A 22,500-nucleotide genomic window follows, 5' to 3' on the forward strand; every position below is an offset into this window, starting at 1 on the left:
ATAGAAATGTATAATTTGACAATTTAAATTTGTAACAACAATCCCAGGCTGCCCCCTCTTGATCTTAGGTTTAGTACAATTGGTCTATGGCCGTTAGGAGTACAGAGAATGCCCCGTAGAACTTTCATTTTATGCTGTGATCCTTTGAATATAAAAATCATGAACATACATCACAGTAACCAAGAACAAAATATAATTAGTCCCCTTGGTGGTGAATATACAGTATATGATTATGATACAGTACTATAGTTTTACTTTATAATTTATGTTTATTTTTCTCAGTGAAGAGAGCTGTTTCTTCAGTCAGTTTTGTTAGTGTTTTACTTTTCCACATACAGAATTAATAACATTTTATCTCTCCAAAGATATTTACGGGTATTTCTTGTTATAAAATTACTTTCAGTAGAACTACAAATAATAATACTGTAGCCCTTGAGTTGATGGCAAAATGTTAAATATTTGTTATGAAGGTTTGGGTGGTGGTGGTGACCATGAGGAGAGGGTGAGGTTATGTTTACTAGAATATTGGAAAGAACTTGCCATGATTAGTTGGTAGATGTTTACAATAAGTTATGGAAGATGCACCACATCCCTAAATACAAAGTTTTGTAAATTTGTGGCTGTAGTAATTTTTAGTATAGAAAAGTTAGAATTGACAACTATATTGGTCTCAATGTAGGGAAATTTATTTTTAATTATTTTTTGAACTCCAATGTAGGTCAGAATATAGCATACCATGTTTAATTAAAAAAACAGTAGCTACCATGGGCCCTTTAATAGATTGAGACTTGAGATGATTGAATGGATCAAGATTAGATTTATTTTCATTATTATTGGAACTGTGTTGCTATTCGATGGCTACCAACTCTGAAATTTATTCATATTTACTGTTTTCCCATTTTTACTTTTGAGATGGGGTGGGGAGTTGCTGTTGGATGGGTGTGGGATGGTGTGTCTTGGCTGCCTACCTTCATATAAGGGGGGAAAAGTCTTTCAGTGTATAGATAGGTAGACTTTTAAGAAATTACCATTTTAAAGGAAATTATTATGAATAATGCGTTGATGGGACTGAATGATAGCAACATTGGTGAATTCTTAAGTGAATGAAATTAGGATAAATTTTTACATAATTGCATACAAGGCAGGCATGCATTTATGATTACTATAAATCCTCCAGTTAGTGTAACTGCATACTTAGGAATGCTATAATTCCTTAAGACTATATTCTTGGCAATTGTTTTGACATTTCATCAAGGGTGACCTGTTCCTACCTTTTTTGAGCCAATGTTGATGCTTAGAAAAACGAATAATTATCACACTTGGAGTACTCAATAATTGTATTTTTTATGATAGATATAAAAACTTTCAGTACAATGGACATTAATGCTACAATTCTATAGTTTCTTGGAGTTGTGTACACCTCTTCTTAAATTTTGGGATCACATTCTCCCTTTTTGCAATCCTCTGGAAGCTTATTTTCATGTAATAAATTTCTGGACAGTGGACAGGATGCAGGGATGACCCGTCATCCATGAGGTGCCAAGATAAGAGGGTGGAGGGGAGTGGAATATATAGAAAATGGAATGGGAGGGAGTGGTTTCTATGCCTTTTTCTTTTTGGCTACCTCCCGTGTAGGAGGAAAAAGCCTTTGGTATATGTATGTATGTAAATTTCTTATGCTTCATAGTTTGTAAGAGGGAGTATCAGGCTCCATATTTCTTTATAAATGGATTTTAAATTTTGCCGCAACTTTGCACAGGTGGACCCGTGGTGGAGATGCTTGGGGACGAGATGACCCGGATCATCTGGGATCTCATCAAGCAGAAGTTGATCATGCCTTTCTTGGATGTAGAACTTCACACGTATGACCTGGGAGTTGAAAATAGAGATGCCACCAGTGACCAGGTCACCATTGACTGTGCTCATGCTGTCAGAAAGTACAATGTCGGTATTAAGTGCGCCACCATCACCCCTGATGAACAAAGAGTAGAAGGTTGGTATTATATATTTTTTTTTCTTGTTCACAGTGTTAGATATCTGTTGTGTGGTCTTTTTTTTTTTCTCTTTTTTATATATTTACCAATGTAGTGAAAAAACCCCCCACAGATTTGTTAGGTAATATCATTGTGTTCCATTATACTTCTTGAACACTGGTATGTGTTTGTGTACACTAGTTTTCTTTTGTTCATTACTTCTATATGCTCAAACGATCTCAACAGTGATCTGCCGTGTTAGGTAGCTTTCTTCCAACATCTGTTCTTTGTCTTACTTCAACATTTCTCACTATTCATCCTTAGTGCCATGATGTAATAGAAGTTTAAATAGAATACTGCTAGTGTTTTTTTTATGTTACATTTGGTGGGCTGTGTTTGTTACTGTTACTGTTAAGTTGTTTCAAGCTGCGCCCTGTCCACCTCAATTAGTCTATCATTCACTCAACAGATGTAGATCTGTGTTAGCATCAAATCATCTAGATCATAACACATGTTGAATAAGTGTGTCTTTAGTCTTTGTCTGAAGATCTCAAAATTTTTGACAGTCTTGACAAGGGCTGGGAAGTTATTATAAAGCCATGATGCACATTTATCAAAGACTCTAAGACCAAGTTGCAAATTGTACCTTGGCTCATCAAGTCTGTGCATTGTAACACTGTCCAAGTCAATATGGAAGTCTTTAATAGCTCATGTATATATCTTGGTTTCTCAAATTTAGCATTTGATGTGGTATGACACAGACTTTGTATACTGTTCTTGCTTTGATTGGCAACCAATGTGATGGGTAGCATAAAATTGCTGTTCTGTGAGAAGAAGTTAGGTTTCAGAGTGTAGTTGTTCTGTATGTCAATCAATTGACCATTTTGAGTCTTCTGCTGAACAAAGGCCTCTTTCATACTTGCACAACTGCGAGCTCTGGATGTTTTGTATGTATTTACCTAGTTGTATCTTATATGAAGGGGAGCTATGCTCATGGTGTCCTGTTTTTGTATCTTGCAGTGTCTAGTTTGCTCTTAAATTCGTGTATGGTTTTTGCAAACACTTGTTTTCTCCAGTTTGTTCCAGATGTCCATCATTCTGTGTGGAAAACTTTTTTTTTTTCTGAACTCCATTATGTTACATTTCTTAATGTTGAAGTCTACTTCCCACATCTGACTCCATTTCCAAACCTTGTTTGGGTCTCTGTAGTGATTCACAATCTGTTTCAGTTTTTACTTTCCTCAACAGTTTAATTATCTGCAAAGAAGCTATGTATGTATGTATGTATGTATGTGTGTGTGTGTGTCTATGTAACATTTTTATTTATTTATTTTTTCTTTCTTTAATATCACAAACTCCCCCTCTTAGAGAAGACTAGGATGGTGCTTCCATATGGAGGACTTTTTTGAATCAGTGAATGTAATGTGACACCATAGACTTATGCCTTTATTGCAAACTTGTTAGTTGTTAGGCTGACTCCATTTATTTCCACTCCTGACCTGTACCCCAAGTATTGATTTTTGTAGATTGCCTTTGTTAATTGTTGGGTACCATGCTGTGGATGCATGATTAAATTTCCTATTTATAAATTGGTTATACATAGTAATTAGTATTTCAGTGCTCCACACTAACAATCTGTAGACAACACCACCATAATTCTTCTCAAGTGACCTGTAGGCTTGCTCACTGGCCATGCTAGTTCCATTAGAGCCATGGGTCTCTTGCAAGAGAGTTGGGACAACAGATTGATTAACTTATTAGTATTTCTTTCATCAATTCAAAATTGGTCTAAAGAAAACAGCAGCTTGCCTGCAACTGACAGGGGTTTCTCACTTCCCACTTAGTGTGGGGTGGGGTGGTGAGTTTGTCAAGTTCAAAATCTGCCTGCAACTGTGATCAGTTTCTTATTTGCCTTCACGCTAAGATCTTTTGTGCGAGTGAAGATCATGTGTTTACTAAACATGTGCCATGGATTTTTGGGGTTTCGTCTATTGGGGATTGACCCTTTGATTAGAACAAGGTGCTTCTTTGGTAGGTGTAGGTAAGCAATATCACTGATGACTTCTGAAGGGATTTATGCATTAATTTTTGTGTCAATCATAATTCCAACATAGAGATTAGTTTAACTTTGTCTAGGATCTGTGTCAAAAGCCTTAATTATGTTTGTTGCCACAGTTGCTGTATTATCAGGTGACACTTTCTGGTTAAAGCCCTCCTGTGCATGTTGAATAAGGTTTAAGTGGAGTGTATTGGTGAAATGGCCGTGTTTGAGTCCATGTTGACTTGGTGTAGTAGGTATGTGTGGTCTGATTTGTTCTAGAATCAGTATATCAGTTTAGATATAGTAGAGGAGATAGTATGCTGACAGATGGATGGTGGCTTGTTTGGTTTCAGAATAAGATATTACGAGGGGACGGAGAGGGGCGGGTTGTTGATTTAATGAAGCGACCTTGCTGGATGTGCTGTGTCTTGTGACACTGCTTCAGACCCAGGGTACTGGGCGAGATGCAGGGATGACCTGTCATCCAGAAGGAGCCAAGATAAGAGGGAGTGGGGTGGATGGGAGTGGAGTTTGTGTGGATGGAATGGTGGGAGTGGAGTATGTGGGGTTGGATTGGTGGGAGTTAATTTTAACTTTTTTTTTTTTTTTTTGCTACCTCCATTGTAAAGGGGAAAAAGCCTTTGGTATATGTATGTATGTGCTCTTTTCTGGATTATTGGGATGCAGTCAAGAAAGGTTGAAGATATCTACTTATCTTGGCTTTTATTGTTGCTAGATCCAGATACTTGAAGTGGTCGTTTGACATCTTGTCTAGACCTTCTGCATGAGAACTTTTCAATTCTGTGATGGCTTTGACTTGTCTTCTGGGGATGGGTGTGATAGCTTATGTAAATATTGTTATTTTTATTTTTTCATGGAGTTATGGGTTTGAAACTGGTTTGAGTTATTGATCAAATTGGGTTACTGGTAAACCAGAATGAGATGTTGGGAGCCTTAGGTTGCTGGAATAAATCGTGTTAATTTAACTTCTTCCTAAGTTGAATGAAATTGTTGAACATATACTAGAATGAAATCTGTTATTATATCATCATAGAAGGGTGATAAAAGATGTATGTGTTTGACAGTTGAGATACTCAAGATGGGTATGGTATACAGGGAATTGTAAATCTTATGCACTGATACATCATTTCCACTATATACTTATTACAGAATTCAAACTTAAGAAAATGTGGAAATCGCCCAATGGTACCATCAGGAACATTCTAGGTGGAACAGTCTTCCGTGAAGCCATAATTTGCAAAAATATTCCACGCTTAGTTCCTGGATGGAAGAAGCCCATCATTATTGGCCGTCATGCTCATGCAGATCAGGTAGATTTCCAAGATGATGAATTTTCTTTATGGATGTAGAATGTTCATACCATCTAGTTGTTTATTTGAGGTTGAACCAAAAAATGACTTTGATTCTTCAGTGAATAAATGATGGGATAATAATGATATTGCACAATGCTAATCATTATGAATATATTGAAAGTAGATTTGTATGGACTGTGACATATATATATTTTAGTCACAGAATTTCAGAGAATGATCACTCGCAATTTGATGTTAAACCAAAAAATTACTTCTGATTCTTCAATGAATAAGTGATCACATAATACTGATATTGTACAGTGCTAATTAGTTATGAATATAATGAAAGTCTACATTTGTATGGCCTGTGATATATATTTTAGTTACAGAATTTCAGAGAATGATCACATACAATATTTGTATTGGTAAAGGTGTTGAATACATAGTTATACACAGTCATTATTTTAGGGACTACGGAAACATTTCTTATTTTGATATTGGTATCTTTTCTCTTTGTAGTACAAAGCAACAGACTTTGTTGTTCCTGGTGCAGGGAAGCTAGAGATGAAGTTTACTCCTGTTGATGGTGGCGAGATCTTGGAATTCACAGTCAACGACTTCAAGGGAGCAGGTGTTGCCCTGGGCATGTTCAACACTGACGAAAGTATTAGGTGAGGTCTAATAGGGATATTTATAGTTGCATCACAATTTCTTAGAATGCAGAAGTTATGAATTATTGATTTTATTTTGTTATGTGTTTTTGAGAAATAAAACAATAAGATTATGGCTACCTCCCTTGTAAGGGGGAAAGAGCATTTGGTATATGTATGTAATAAGATTATATTACACATTTTTGAGGCTTTATGATTTTTTTTTGTAATACTGAAATTACATGTTTGCTTACATGAATAGCATAGTCTTGCCTAGCTTAGCGGGTTGGGGCATCGTTACTTGTGGCGAAGGTCGAGGGAATGGCGGTTCGAGTCCTGCCACTGGCGAAGTTGTTGTTGTTGTCGTTCCCTATACTGTCTGTCCGAGCAGTCCCGTCTCCCCAAGGAATGCCACAGCCGAAACTGGGTTTTCCCACATATCCTTTATAGAGTGATGCTGTGTTGTTTGTGTGCATGATTGTGTGTAATGCAGTTTTCCATTATGTGTTGTATGGTATGGGGTGAAGTGTTACATCCTGGGCAGCGGTTCACAATGCGGTCATCCAGCTTCTTCTGGTAGCTTAGAAGTGCTGGGTGGTGGCTGCACCGCAGTCTGGCCAGGTGGACTCTGTCCATTCGTGGGAGAGAGGATTCAGAAGGGTGGATATCAAGGGGTCTGGCATGCAGCAGTGTGTTGTCTTTCAGTGTGTTAACCTATTCACTCCAGGGCACATCGCACGTCTGGCAGCATTAGCTGCCCGACATGCGATGTTGCGTCATAATAATCACATTATAAAAAATAAAGTCAGTGCTCAATCGTTCATTCTCTTTCACCCGTGAATTTTGATAACCATAGAAAATATGATGAAGCCAGTTTAGAGAGAATGGAGGTTACGTAGGTACAACTACAATGAATATAATCAAGACGCCGACGTCGGCATCATCTCGTACCCACTTGCTCCTCATAACGCCTACGTAGGCGTCACCGTAAGGAAGTGGTTAATGGAGCGGTGAGTGATATGATTATGAATATGTTTCCGGAGGCTGGTATTTGGTGGTTGTGGAGGAAGAGAAGAGAGTATCTGTGTGTGATACAGGTCTTTGGGTGTTGTTTCTTGGTGTGTGTGGGTGTTGTTGTTGTTGTTGTTGTTGTCGTTCCCTAGACTGTCTGTCCGAGCAGTCCCGTCTCCCCAAGGAAGGCCACAGCCGAAACTGGGTTTTCCCACAAATCCTTTATAGAGTGTATGTTGTGTTGTTTGCGTGCATGATTGTGTATAATGCAGTCTTCCATTATGTGTTGTATGGTATGGGGTGAAGTGTTACATCCTGGGCAGCTGTTCACAACACGGTCGTCCAGCCTCTTCTGGTAGCTTAGAAGTGCTGGGTGGTGACCGCATCGCAGTCTGGCCAGGTGGACTCTGTCCTTACGTGGGAGAGAGGATTCAGAAGGGTGGATATCAGGGGGTCTGGCATGCAGCAGTGTGTTGTCTTTCAGTGTGTTAATGGAGCGGTGAGTGATATGATTATGAATATGTTTCCGGAGGCTGGTATTTGGTGGTTGTGGAGGAAGAGAAGAGAGTATCTGTGTGTAATAAAGGTCTATGGGTGTAGTTTTAATGTTTCTTGGTGTGTGTGGGTGTTCTGCTATGTAGTGTAGCGGGTGTGATGTGTTTGTGGTGGCTGCAGCAAGTGTTTGTGTGCCTCTCATGTCGAGGTGGTCCTTGACTTTGAGGACTTTTGTTTCATGGTGTAAATGGTCTGTAGGTGATGTATTTGTGCAGCCTGTAATTGTTTTTAGGGTTTTGTTTTGTATGATTTGAAGGGTGTTGTGGTGTGTCTCACTGAGATTAGGAGCCCATGCAGGACTCGCATAATTCATCACTGAGCGTATGCATTGTTTGTATATTGTTATATTAGTTTCTTTGTTTTGTCCAAATGTTGTTCCAGTGATTGACTTAAGTGCATTAAGTCTAGGTGTGCATTTGTTTTTTATGTTTGTGAGGTGTTGTTTGAAAGACATGGATGTATCGTATGTTACACCAAGAATTTTCGGTGTGTTTGTGTGTGGTATTAGAGTGTTGTTGATGTAGAGATGAGGTATGCATTTGTGTTCTTTTGTCCAGTTGGTGAGAAGTGTTGCTGTAGATTTGGTTGGAGCTATTTTGAGTCTGTTTGTGATGAACCATGTGTTGAGTGTGTCAAGGTAAGGCTGGATTATTTCTGCAGCTTTGTCTGTGTTACGATGTGTGCATGTGATTGTTATGTCGTCTGCGTAGGAAGAGATTTGTATTTCTGAGGTGTCTGGCGTGGGTAAGTCATGCATGTATAGATTAAATAATGTGGGGGATAGAACTGAGCCCTGTGGTACTCCGTTCTTAATGTTTCTGATGTGCGATGATTGGCCATTATATGACACATGAGCATTCCTGCCTGCCAGATAATTGGCCAGCCATCTTTTGGTGTTATTGTGCATGTCTGTGTTATATATTTTATTTGTTAGGTTGTGGCGGGGGATAGCATCAAAAGCTTTACTAATGTCCAATGTTATAAGAAGTGTTCTGTGGTGGGGCCTATCTGAATTGATGCCATCTAAAATTCTTTGTGTGAGGTTTGTCAGAAGAGTGTTTGTGGAGTGTAGTGGCCTAAAACCGTGTTGTGAGTCAGCAAGGGGAATATATGGTGTGACAAGTTTAAGTATTAGGCGTTCAATGACTTTAGAGGGGGTGCAGAGAAGTGTGATTGGGCGGTGCGATGTTGGGATTGTTGGGTCTTTGTTCGGTTTTGGAATGGTGATTATTTTACCATGCTTCCAGATGTCGGGTATAGTGTTGTGTGAATAGCTGTAGTTTGCAATGTTTGTGAGTGCGTGTATACCTTGTGGTCCAATGTGTTTTAGGTGGATGTTGCTTATGTTATCAGGGCCACAGGCAGATGAGTGCTTGAGACTATGCATTATGAGTTTTGTCTGACTGTCTATGAAGGGTGTATAGTCTGAGTCTGTGGGAAAGTCTTTCTTACGTCGAATGGTGCGTCGGTCGTCAGGGTGAGATGTAAGATGGCTCGTCTGTGCAAAATGACGTATGAGTGCGTTTGCTTGTTGTCTGTTTGAGGGTAGATTATCTGTTGTTGTGATTATTGCTGCGTGAGAGCGTGTAGTGTTAGTGTTGGATAGTGTGATGCTGTTGAGTGTTTTGTACAATTTGCTGGTGTTTGTTTTGTGATCAAGTGTATTGATAAAGTTTTGCCAATTTTGTGTTTTTTGTTCATGTATTTTATTGGCAATCACAGTGTTTAGTGTTTGTATTTGGTCTGCTATGTTTTGAGGGATAGGTGTGGGGGTATCGAGTTTAAGTGTGTCACGTTGTCTGATGAGGCCTTGGATTTCTGGTGTGAAGTTGGGGTTGTGTGATTTTCTGTTGCCTCTAGGGATGTATCTCTTGTCTGCGTTTTGTATGATTGTATTAAAAGCGTGCACAGCATTGTTTATGTTTGTGATTGGTGTACTGTTAAGTGTTTCAAAATGTTGTTCTGTCTCTTCATTAAAGGCTTCCCAGTTAGCTCTCTTGTAATTGGTGTAAGTGTGTCTGTGGCCAGCTGGGGTGCATCTTGTTTTGGTGGTGATGATGATTGGAAGGTGGTCAGAACCAAGGGCTCCGACCACTCTCCATGATGTTGTTGGGGTTAGGCAGGGGGAGCAAAAGGTGATATCAGGAGAGGAGGGAGTGTAGAGGGCTTGGTATGGGATATGTGTATGATTATGCGTGTTGTTCATGATAGTCAATGAGTCGAATTGAGTCTGTATATCAAGCCCTCTGTCTGTGTCAGGGTTGTCGACAAACCAGGCAGACGACTTGGCGTTGAAGTCACCACCCATGATCAGGTTGGGGATTGAGGTTAGTTGGCTGAGTTGAGGTCTGAAGGTGTTTGGAACTGTGGGGGATGATTGGGGGGGAATGTACATGTTAACTATTGTTAGTGTTGAATTGTTGCCTGTGCGGATACGAATGGATTGGGTTTCTGTTGTGTTATCTGTGGTAGGGAGGAGAATTTTGGTTGTGGCACTTGTGTCCACAAAACAGATGGAATGGTGGATCAGGGTGATGAGTCCACCGCCATTGCCGTCAGTCCGGTCTTGTCTGATGGTGGTGTAATTATGAAATGATGGTGTTTTGTGTGAGTGTCTTAATTTTGTTTCTTGTAGAATTGCAATGTGTATGTTGTGTTGTTTAAGAAAGTGTTCAAGTTCATGTTTTTTAGTGTTAATACCGTCAATGTTGTGTTGTAATATGTTGATGTTGTGTGTTTTGTATGTGTTGTATGTTGCCGTTTGGGGTTGAGGTTGGGGTGGTAGTGGGGAAGGTGTAGGATCTGGGTCAGAGGGGGGGAAAGGAGAGATCGGGGACAAAGGAAGGGGAGTACTAATCGGGGGTAAGGGCAAAGGGAAATTGGGAGTGGGTAAGGGTGTTGGCTGTGGTTGGGGAGGTGGGATTGGGGTTACTGGAGGGCAGGTAGAACATGTCCAAGTGTTGTACAAGTGAGGTGGGCCCAGTTTTTGCACATATTGCACTGAACTGAGCCCTTTGTCTGTCTGCTCGAAGTAATGGGTTTAGAGCATGTTGGGCATGTGTATTTTGTGGTGGGCCCAGGATTGCTCTCTACGTCTCCGGCTAAAAGTAGAAGAAGAGGGGTGATCGCCGGAAAATGACCCCTCAGTGCAGAAAAAACGTAACATTGTGTGTTGGAAAAAAAGGATTGTGGTACTCCCCCAGGTAGGCGTAGCTCCTCCTTGGGGATCGGTGCCATCTGCGTAGAGCTGATGGCCAGGGGTAGTTGCTGCTGATTGGCCCCCAACTCTTGGGGTTGGGGGGTGGTCCCACGACGTAGACATTGCAGCTCCAGGACCTGTGTGTGGGTGTTCTGCTATGTAGTGTAGCGGGTGTAATGTGTTTGTGGTGGCTGCGGCAAGTGTTTGTGTGCCTCTCATGTCGAGGTGGTCCTTGACTTTGAGGACTTTTGTTACATGGTGTAAATGGTCTGTAGGTGTTGTATTTGTGCACTTGTAATTGTTTTTAGGGCTTTGTTTTGTATGATTTGAAGGGGGTTGTGGTGTGTCTCACTGAGATTAGGAGCCCATGCAGGGTTCGCATAATTCAACACTGAGCGTATGCTTTGTTTGTATATTGTTATATTAGTTTCTTTGTTTTGTCCAAATGTTGTTCCAGTGATTGACTTAAGTGCGTTAAGTCTAGGTGTGCATTTGTTTTTTATGTTTGTGATGTGTTGTTTGAACGACAAGGATGTATCATATGTTACACCAAGAATTTTCGGTGTGTGGTATTAGTGTTGTTGATGTAGAGATGAGGTATGTATTTGTGTTCTTTTGTCCAGTTGGCGAGAAGTGTTGCTGTAGATTTGGTTGGAGCTATTTTGAATCTGTGATGAACCATGGGTTATTTCTGCAGCTTTGTCTGTGTTACGATGTGTGCATGTGATTGTTATGTCGTCTGTGTAGGAAGAGATTTGTATTTCTGAGATGCCTGGTGTGGGTAAGTCATGCATGTATAGATTAAAGAGCGTGGGGGATAGAACAGAGCCCTGTGGTACTCCATTTTTAATGTTTCTGATGTGCGATGATTGGCCATTGTATGACACATAAGCATTCCTACCGGCCAGATAATTGGCCAGCCATCTTTTGGTGTTATTGTGCATGTCTGTGTTATATATTTTATTTGTTAGGTTGTGGCGGGGGATAGCATCAAAAGCTTTACTAATGTCTAATGTTATAAGAAGTGTTCTGTGGTGGGGCCTATCTGAATTGATGCCATCTAAAATTCTTTGTGTGAGGTTTATTAGAAGAGTGTTTGTGGAGTGTAGTGGCCTAAAACCATGTTGTGAGTCAGCAAGGGAAATATGTGGTGTGACAAGTTGAAGTATTAGGTATTCAATGACTTTAGAGGGGGTGCAGAGAAGTGTGATTGGGCGGTGCGATGTTGGGATTGTTTGGTCTTTGTTCGGTTTTGGAATGGTGATTATTTTACCATGCTTCCAGATGTCAGGTATAGTGTTGTGTGAATAGCTGCGGTTTGCAATGTTTGTGAGTGCGTGTATACCTTGTGGTTCATTATATTCCACACTACAAAAGCCCTCTGAGGGGCACTGTCCTATCCTTCTGATAGGGGGGAGTTTGTGATGTTAAACCATATTGTCATCATTTTATTTTTTATTTTATTTTCTTCTTTACAGAAACTTTGCTCACTCATCCTTCAAGTATGCCTTAGATCGAGGGATGCCGCTCTACATGTCCACCAAAAACACAATCCTGAAGAAGTATGATGGGCGCTTCAAGGACATCTTCCAGGAAATCTACGAAAGGTCTGCATCTATAGACTTTTCATTCAGCATCCTGATACCATCCATTCTAATCTTGATTACATAACATTCATTTATGTCCTTGTTTTCGAAAACCTTTTCCCAGACATCTGTACTAAGAAGTCCAGCCACATCCTTAGCTCTTTCACCACTTCTTATTCCTTACATCTCCCAATCACCCTTACTATTTACTTTCATTTCATTCATAGCCAAGATGTCCGACTTACATTCTTCCATCATTCACACTATCTCTTTCTTCTTGTACACGTTGATACATTCATACACATTCATGCAACTGGTTCCCAGGATCAAGAATCCATTGGTAACTGGCCAAGCCACCATAATGTTACTCTAACTTCCATTGTTACCACTGTTTATCAAACCTCCAACTCATAAAAATGAAATTCTTGCCACCTACACCTCTATCTACCTCACTTGTCTACCTTTATCTATGAGCCTCTTACAGTTACCCCCTCATTCTGTTTGTTCTAGGAAAGGGTGGCAAAAAATAAAAGATTCAATTCACAAATAATTTTTTTCCAATAACAAAATGTGTAGCCTACAAGAAACAACATGTGTGCATCTTTGACCAACATCAAAACAAGACTGCCTACTCTGCATAGGTTCAATCCGACCTGTATTTACAATTCCTTCTAGTCAAATCTGCTAGGTGCTTACATAAATATATACACATTTATATGTACATTCTAAGTATTAATTATACCTACACAGGCTCCCATAACACATTCCCCTTGCCTATTTTCTTGAAGAATTTATTTTCCTATGTGAATATTGCTAGCCTAAACTACCCCACATCCCTACTAGCTTCTTGAGACATGCGGAGGATATGTGGGTGATATTCTGACTGACCCCAGCCTTAAACCTTCAGATATTTTTCTCCATTTGTTTGGGTACTTGTCTCTCCACACATCAATTGTATACACACATATACCAAATGGTCATTTTTCCCTTATAAGGGGACTGGGCTAGTCAAGACATAAACCCACCCATCATTCATCCCACACCCATCCAGTACCCATTTATTGTCCCCTTAATCTTAGCTCCTTGTGGATTAAAGGCCACCCTTGTCCCTCACTGGTCAGAAACCACGCTTCCGACCCTCATTTTGCTAGTCTTTCTTCACTTGTTCTTTCCACATGCCCAAACGATCCCAGTACTTTAATCAGCCTTATTTGCCAGTTTGCTTGTACCCCTACTCTCTGCCTCACCTCTTAATTATAATGTTTGATATTTGCTAAAATATGATTCAGAAAATGTTAACAAAAGTAAGTTTTCTATTTGCAGTGAATACAAGTCACAGTTTGAGGCTAATAAGATCTGGTATGAGCACCGCCTCATTGACGACATGGTGGCCCAGGCAATGAAGGGTGAGGGCGGTTTTGTATGGGCCTGCAAGAACTACGATGGTGATGTCCAATCAGATTCAGTTGCTCAAGGGTTTGGTGAGTAATTGTGCATTATTTTTACAATAATTGTTGTCTTGGGCTTTGCGGACTGAAAAACCACAGCTCCGTATCGGCTGGCAACAGTCCGCAGGTCCTCCCGTAGATTGTTCTGGGAAGGGGGATCAACAGCAAGTACCTGCAAGTGGTGGTTCTATGAAATGGACATCAGGTAGAATGAGCTCCCTTGTGTCCATCTTCAAAACTAAAGAGAGGCTTAGGCACCTTAACTTACACTCTCTGGAGAGACGCAGGGTGATCTAATAGAAGTGTTCAAGTGGATCAAAGGCTTTAACAAGGGTGATGCAAACAAGGTCATCATATTAAAACAACAGGGCAGGACTCACAGTAATGGATTTAAACTGGACAAATTTAGATTTAAGAAGGACATAGGCAAGAATTGGTTTACTAATAGGGTGGTCAACGAATGGAATAGACTTAGTAACCATGTAGTAAGCGCTGCAACTATTGGTTGTTTTAAGAAACGGTTAGACAACTTTATGGATGGGGATGACAGGTGGTGATAGACATGGAATTGCCTTATGGTCTCTTGCAGTCTCCTTCATTCTTATGTTCTTATGATGCAGCCTGCAGGGGCTGACACTTGATCTTCTGACCAGAATCAATATCTCAGTCAATTTCAACTCTATTCCCTCCATCTTTTTATAAAAGGAAAACTGATGGCTAGTTACTGTTCTTCTACTACCAAAAGTGGGTGACAGAAATGATTCACATAAATGAAATGTAGACAACAGTTTAACGTTTCCTCTTAGATAATGGGATGGGCAAGGGACCATTCACTGTGGGGCTGCACTTTTCCATTTGGTAAAGCCCAAAGTAACCACTATTGTTAATACCTCTGGGTATAAATATTGGGCTATTGTCTGTGTTATATTAATGTATGACTGTTTCTGTGTCACTTGATTATAGTATTAGGATGAAGGGAGCAGTTTATAGTTGTTAGCTTTACTTATGTCAAAAATGAAGGGAACACAGTCAAAGTTTATAGAGATCTTGAGCCCAGTCCAGAGACTAAGTATCAGTTCCTTTGGACTTCACCTCCAGACAGAAGGGAGGTTGTAGGTGGTCTTGCAGACACCTGTTGTTGGTCCCTAAATATTAGGATTGTGGCTACCTCCCTTGTAAGGGGGAAATAGCCATTGGTTTATGTATGTATGTATGGGATTCTTTTATGGAGATTGGTCCACCCCATGACATAATTTTCTATATTGATGAAATGGGGAGAGTAAATCAGCTCCAGCTGTGAGAATTGGGCCTTGCTTCATGGACTTCAACCTGAGTGGTAAGAATATTTGTGGAGTGCAAGGGGGTTATGTGGTGTGACGAGTTGTAGCATGAGGCATTTGACTTTGGAGTGGGTGCAGAGAAGTGTGATTGGGTAGTGTGATGCTCAAACTGTTGTTTTTTTTGTTAGGTCCTAGTGTGGCAGTGTCTATATTGTGGGACCACCCCTAACCTTCAGCATGAAAGGAATTGGGGGCCACATCATCATAAGAAGCTCATGGGCACCCCTGCAGGTGGCACAGATCCAAAGCAGGTTTGCCCCCAATGCTTCATTGCATGGCAACCCTTCCCCCCTCATCTTAAGAATTTACAGAATAGAAAAGAAATCCCTTGGGACTGCATCACTTTCTCAACCATTCCCAACTACTCTCCACTCTTGCCTCTCTCTTTTTCTTGTAAATACATACATATATGTGTTTTGCATATATTTTTTGCAGGCTCATTGGGAATGATGACTTCGGTGCTGATTTGTCCTGATGGGAAGACCATAGAGTCAGAGGCTGCCCATGGCACTGTGACTCGACACTACCGTTTCCACCAGCAGGGCAAGGAAACTTCAACAAATCCCATTGGTGCGTATATTGGGTGCCGTGATTGTGATGATGTATTTCATAGTTTTCTCTATGGTTCTGAAACCATGGCTGAAATGTTGACCATTAGTTTTGTACTTTTGAAACTAATAGTATTCCATCAAATAGGTTGTCACTGTCATTTAGTCTTGGAAAATCAAGTATTCTCTGATGCTTATTATAGTTAATTTTCATAGCACAAACAGTAATGATTGTTATCCTCTTTGTCTCTTTAGAGAGTACTTGAAAGACAAAAACATATGTGTGTGTATATTATTCATTCATTTATTTATTGATCAATTTCCATCACAGCAAGCATATTTGCTTGGACTAGAGGCCTGGCCCACCGTGCCAAGCTTGACAAAAATGCTGACCTGGAAAAGTTTAGTACTGCCTTGGAGGAAGTCTGTATAGAGACCATCGAGGCTGGGTTCATGACCAAAGACTTGGCCATATGCATCAAGGGCATGTCAAAGTAAGTAGCTTTCACATATTTTTCCTTCTGTTCCTGCTTATGTTCTGACTCTCTTGTGTTTGAGAACATTCTTTGCTTCTGTCTCCCATCGTTTCCTTCTTGACCTTGGTTGGAAGCTATATCTTTTTATTTTATTTATTTATTTTTTTTTCTTGACACTGGCTTCATTCAGTATTTTCTTTTCCTAGCCTAGGCTACACTCCTTTCTCCCCTGTCTCTTGGGCCTAGCTGTGATCTCTGTCCCCCTCCCACCCTCCCTCCCTCTCTTGACTTGTCATGTAGTCTCCTATCCTCCCTGCTTTCGACCTGGCTGCATGAAAGAGTTAGAAGGGACCAGTGTAATGGGAGCGATCAGGGTCAGAGGTCCATGTGTAACCATTTCACTTTTGTGGTTAATCACAAATTGGTTGGAAAGAAACATTGATGTAATGTTTTGATCCTTAAAACACAACAATGTTCTCCACTGACCAGTGGGGAAGGTACAGGGATGACCCTTCATCCATAACGAGTTAAGATAGGAGGAACAACAAATGGGTGTGGTATGAGTGAAAAGTGGTATACGTTTTGATTTAGCCAGCCCCCCTTATATGGTAAGGGGGAGTTTTGGTATATGTATGTATGGTTTGCTGTAGTGTTTATATGTTCTTTCTATTTAAAGTAGGAGGTGCCAAGGGAGGGAAGAGGGTGGAGGGGAGTGGAATATGTTAGGAATGGAATGGGTGGGAGTGGTTTTTATGTCATTCTTTTTTGGCTACCTCCCTTGTAAGGGGGAAAGAGCCTTTGGTATATGTATGCTACCTCCCTTATAAGGGGGACAAAACCTTTGGTATATGTATGTACTGTTTACAGAATGAGAATTATTTTATTTTCAGTGTCACACGGAGTGATTACCTCAATACCTTTGAATTCATGGACAAACTTGCAGAGAACCTTGCCAAGAAGATGGGGGCATGACTACATGTCGCTGCTTCCAAATTATAGCCAAGAACCACCAGCTGACCTTTCAATTATTTATATCACTGATTTTATAGGAATGGTTTGAAGTCTGAATATCTTTTTAAAAAATTCCAGATATTGTGTTTGAAATAAATTTTATATAATTTGTAGTTGCATTTGATGATTTTTGTATATTTTTGAATTTTGTACACCAGGTGGGGAGGATGGCCAGATAAAAGACTTATTGCGTAGAACAATTGTTTGATTACCCTGTTAACCACTTTGGTATGATGATGCGTACGTATGCGTCATGAGGCGCGAGTGGGTACACATTAGTGTCTTGATTATATACCATATATATTTTTTGTAGTTGTACATGAGTTACCCCCAGAAAAGGCCTTTGGTATATGTATGTATTATTACTCATAGTAAAAGAGAATGAGTAATATAGCAGTGACTTTATATTTTATAATGTGAGTAGTGTGATTCATTGAGTAATATAGCAGTGACTTTATATTTTATAATGCGAGTAGTGTGATACATTGCTCATATGGCAGCTGATGCTATGCATAAGAATTTGACTTATACTGAAGTGGTTAAATATAGAAAATATGGTTCAATGTGCATTTCCATTTGTTGTAGAAGTATATGCATTTATGGCAAAGGTAACAATTGCAGTAACTGCTAAGTGCACCTGTTACAAGTGCAGGGAATTTTCACAGGTAAAGCAATCCACCTTTAGCTAAAACGGGTTCTCAAAGACCTAACCCTCCAATGAATGAATGAGCAAGACACATTGATTTTGCCATCAGTGTTTTTTCCTTGAATTAAAAGCTAGGGGGTCAATAGAAAACTTGAAACTTCATAGGGGAGTTGACGAGTCTGAGAACCCCTGGGCTGAAAGTTCCATTACTCAATAAATGGTTAAATCGAAATGAAGCCTTCATGGAAAGTATAGTAGTGCTGGAGGTCACCAAAACACCACTGGCATTTATTGTTTATTAAGTAGAAATAAAACGAAATGGGAGGTGAGCCAAATATTGCTTGTGGGTGACTGCACTTGTAGCGGTGTTGAAAAGAGACTGAAGCAGTTAGTGGTGGAGTTCAGGAGGGTATGTAAGAGGTGACGAGTTTCTGCATTGCCTCTGTCCCAAGCATGGTGCAGGATGACCCTTTATTCACAGGGAACTATGATAGGTACAAATGGGTTTTGGGTGGGATGGGTGAAGGGTGGATGTACACAACTCCCCACACACACACACACACACACACTATGAGAGGAAAAAGCCCTTTTGGTATAAAGATGTAGATATAAAATAAACGGAATTGTGAGAAACCAGAAGTGGATGAAGGGAAGACTAAGAATGAGGTGAATGGATAGGCTGAATGCAAGAGAATATTAATGCTGTTGAGAGTGCAAAGGATAGTGAATGGAGAATGGTTATATTTGGATGAGGAAATATGTAGCTTGAAGGGATGGGGGGTGAGGAAGTATGTATGAAAAATAATTTGACGCAGCCTGAAGGGATTTCTCCCCATCTTCTCTTTTTCTGCATAAAGGGATGGAAAGGGGGGTTGCCAATTTAATGAAGTGTCCTTGATGTGGATGTACTGTGTCTTGTGACACTACTTCAAACCCAGGGCAGTGGGCAAGATGCAGGGATGACCCATCATCCAGGAGGAGTCAAGATAAGGGAGGGAGGGGAGTGAATAGGAGTGGAGGAAGTGTGGATGGAATGGGTGGGAGTGGATTTTATGCCTATTTTTGGATACCTCCCTTGTAATGGGGAAAAAAGCCTTTGATATATGTATGTATACATTTACTTCACATTTCTCAACCACAGACTAGCTGATGACCTTGATGCACACCAACCCATATGATTACACACACTAACAGCAGACCAAACAAACGTAAACCAAATCCCCAACTTAAATGTTGATAGAGAGAGAGAGAGAAAGATCTTGAGACTACTCCAAGACTGAGTGCCAGCACCTTGGCCCTGCACTTTCAGATGAAGGTGAAGATACTGAGAGGTTTTGAAGACAGGTGACTGATGGCCATCTTGCAAGACCACCTTATTCAGGTACCCATCATCAGTCCCAAGAGATAGTGCCTACAATACCCTGAATGAATCCATAGGTCTTTGCCCATGATGAACAAGATGCAGGAAGTCTAATGACTAACTATACTATCAATGGGGTTTGATACGTATATGTCTGAATGGTTATGTGATAAGATCAATATAGTGATGCGAATGCCAAACATGAAATTTTGGGTACTGAAAGGTCTGCCAACATTCAAAGAGAAAAATTGTTGCAGTAACTTGATGATAGTGAAATTTTGGGTATTAATAAACCTCTTGCAATGCATGGAGGCAAGCAAGAGTATGTGGTTACACTGGTATGTCTCAGAAAGCAATAATGCAGTGGCAGATTCCACCCTCCCCCCCAGCATTTAATAAAACATTTCATTGAGAGAAAATGGTTGGAAGGATATTCAACACATTTTTGAGGGTAAATCTTTAAAAATGTAAGATTAATTATTACTTTTGCCATGAAATTAATAATTAATCCTATATCTTTAAAGATTTGCCTTTGATAATGTGTTGAATATCTTCCCAATTAATTATTTTTACTGAAGTGTTTTATTAAATGCTGGAAAAAATTGTCTCTGTATTACTGCTTTCTAAGACGTACCGGTTTCTCGACCTCTGCAATGAGGTAATGAAAGAACAAATTTAGAGGGAGTTTCTGCCCGTTTAGCCTCCCTTGGTCCACCGCTGAGCTTAATTGATACTATGTTACCACGTCATACGTAATTTGTGTTCACTTTGTTCTGACATGTTGAATTTTCAACGCTAAAACTGTTATGATATAGCTCACTATATTCAAAATATTATTTTGGAAATATAAATTTGAGTATATTTAATTTTTTATGACGTATGTATAGCATTTCTAAAACAGTAGAAAAACTTTGATTATGGTACTGTGTTGTTTACATAAAATCGAGTTCGAAATCATGTTACGATGTTATTACAAGGGAATAAAAATTAAGGAAGAGTATGGCGTCAGGAGACCTTTAGGATGTGATATTTGTTCTCAAGAATACTTTACTGGTTTTAATTAATCTAATTAGGCAATTTAAAGTAGTTTGGATTCATATCTATTTGTTTAATTTTGGCATAATTCCTACACATTCAACGATTTAGAATTGATTCCTATAGCTCTTCCCGTTGCTACATACACATTTGAACTCGACAGTTCGGACCGTGCAAGTTCATGTGACCCAATAGTGTTACTCGGTACTTTTCCAGTGATTTTCAAGAACTCGTAAAGATTGAAGCATAAAGGAATACTTCTAGGGGCAGTCTTCATGTTCATTCAATTTTGAGTCACCGTGGGATGAGCCAATTCGTTTACACAGGTAACTAGTTAGAAAACGCGTTTACCCATGACGTCCGACAAAAAGCCACCCACGCTTGTTATCTTTGCAAGCCATTTGGTGATGTTTTTAGGCTTCCAATTTCAGACAAAAAGAAAGCAACAGTTTTATTGTTTAACAAGCCTTAATCGGCAACATAGGACTATTGCTTTAAAAATTCAATCTTAGATCAATTTGTTTTACAAAGTAAACCCTGAAATAACTAGTGATGTTGCGGATAAACTTTGACACCTATTGTTATTATCAACAAACATTTATTTGAATGTAGGGTTGTCTAATTTGCTATATTTGCACTGCATCGGGTCGGTTTTGGAGTATCCAGGTGCCATGGTGTAGTCGTAGTGTGAATTTCCACTCGTTTGTATTGCTCAAAAGTTTAGGTCGAGTATACAAACAAATGTTAATGTACTTGATGTAATATAATTTACTCTACAGCTACGATAGACAGGTGAAACCTCCGACTGATTTTATTTACATTTGTTGCAAATACTTGGCGTAAGATATCCCCGTAGGGTAAAGGATTTTCCATCAATTTCTCCCTTCCATTAGAGCAAAGATCAGTCATACATCTTGAATACAGGGAGACAATAATTTTGTTTTGTTTAATATCGTGTTACTAATCTATTGTTTTCATGATTTCTATTAGAAAAAGAATATTTGTGGAGTTAACTTTAACGGAGTGAACAGTTACCATAGGAAAAAGTGTGAAGGAAATATAAAAATAGGAAAATGTGTACCACTAAATTTTATCAACCTTTTATTATGTTTTTATTTATCTATTTTAATATGATGTCGATTAAGTTTGAGACATGATGAGATACTCAGTGCGTCATCTATACGTCGTTGATGTTGGGTTTGTGTTTCCATAATGATGGCTGATGAGTTTATCACATTAGATAATTTTTATGGCCGTCGCGAGTAGGACTCGAACCTACCGCTCTGACGCCAAGAGGCTCCTGAGGCTCCTGGCGTCAGAGCGGTTGGTTCGAGTCTTATACGCGACGGCAATAGAAATTATCTGATTGAAGTCGCTGTTCACTAGCGAATTTCTCATATTATCACATTAGGTTAAACCCTTCCTCACCAGCCTCCCCAACCCTACAACCTTCTTGACTCTAACCCACAGCTATCCTAGCCCCCAGCATCCCAACCCCCCCAGACTATAGCTCTCCCAACCACCAGCATCTAGCTCCCCAAGGCCCTAGATCTCCCAGATCTCCCAGTCCCCAGATTTCTAAGCCTCCAGTTCCCTAGCCCCCCCCCCCCGGACTCTAGTCTCATAGCCACCAGCTCCCTTAGTATCCCAGCCCTCAAACTCCCCCATCAACCATAGTTCCCAGCTCAATCCAGCACCCCGAGTTTCATGTCCTTCCAGTTCCCTCAGCACTCCCTTCCTTAGTGCCCACAACTATCAGCTCTTCCAGTCCCACAGCCTCGTAGCCCCTCAACTCACTATTTCCCTGCTCCCAGTCCCTAGCCTGTAGCCCCAATCCCCTTCCCCCAACCCCAACTCCCCCCCTCCCCCGCTGTCCCCTGAGCACCTGTCTCCCCCTCGAAACACGCCGGAAACCTGAGCAGCTAGCAATTTGTTTACAATGCACCTGGGTATGAACTCATAATTTACCTTTGTTCCTAAATTCATGGAAAAATGTTTGTTAATATTACATTCCTAGGATAAAAAGTTAATATTTTGGAAATATTTGTTTATTGGAATAGATAACATAACATTCCTATTCGAATTAAAGTTTTTTTTGTTAATATTACTGTAGTTGCCCATGTAATTTACGTTTTCTGTCGTTCGTATAACAAGAGAACGCGTATGTATAGCTGGGCTGCTTCGTGTTGCTTCTTCGTCCATACGGTTCAATCCTTATCATGCATACACAGGGCTGGATTTACTAGTAGGCATAGCAAGCCATTGGCCAAGGGTCCACGTGTAACTGGGGGCCCACTTAAACTAATTT

At 40.1% G+C, this 22,500-nt stretch overlaps 1 protein-coding gene across 1 annotated transcript in view; it reads left to right on the forward strand.

Annotated features, from left to right (window-relative positions):
- Idh (isocitrate dehydrogenase [NADP] cytoplasmic) overlaps positions 1–17,351 on the forward strand; it is an 18,012-nt gene extending 661 nt beyond the window's left edge. Inside the window, exons 2-9 of the mRNA XM_076211316.1 lie at positions 1,760–1,993; positions 5,185–5,345; positions 5,847–5,998; positions 12,221–12,349; positions 13,652–13,809; positions 15,552–15,686; positions 15,996–16,158; positions 17,031–17,351. Coding sequence (XP_076067431.1) covers positions 1,760–1,993; positions 5,185–5,345; positions 5,847–5,998; positions 12,221–12,349; positions 13,652–13,809; positions 15,552–15,686; positions 15,996–16,158; positions 17,031–17,112 — 1,214 coding nt within the window. The 3' untranslated portion in view covers positions 17,113–17,351. The remainder of the gene's footprint in view (positions 1–1,759; positions 1,994–5,184; positions 5,346–5,846; positions 5,999–12,220; positions 12,350–13,651; positions 13,810–15,551; positions 15,687–15,995; positions 16,159–17,030) is intronic.
- The last annotated feature ends 5,149 nt before the right edge of the window (positions 17,352–22,500 follow it).

Source organism: Oratosquilla oratoria, chromosome 28 (genome assembly GCF_046742065.1).
Source record: "Oratosquilla oratoria isolate Oo_2021 chromosome 28, ASM4674206v1, whole genome shotgun sequence".
Classification (NCBI taxonomy): domain Eukaryota; kingdom Metazoa; phylum Arthropoda; class Malacostraca; order Stomatopoda; family Squillidae; genus Oratosquilla; species Oratosquilla oratoria.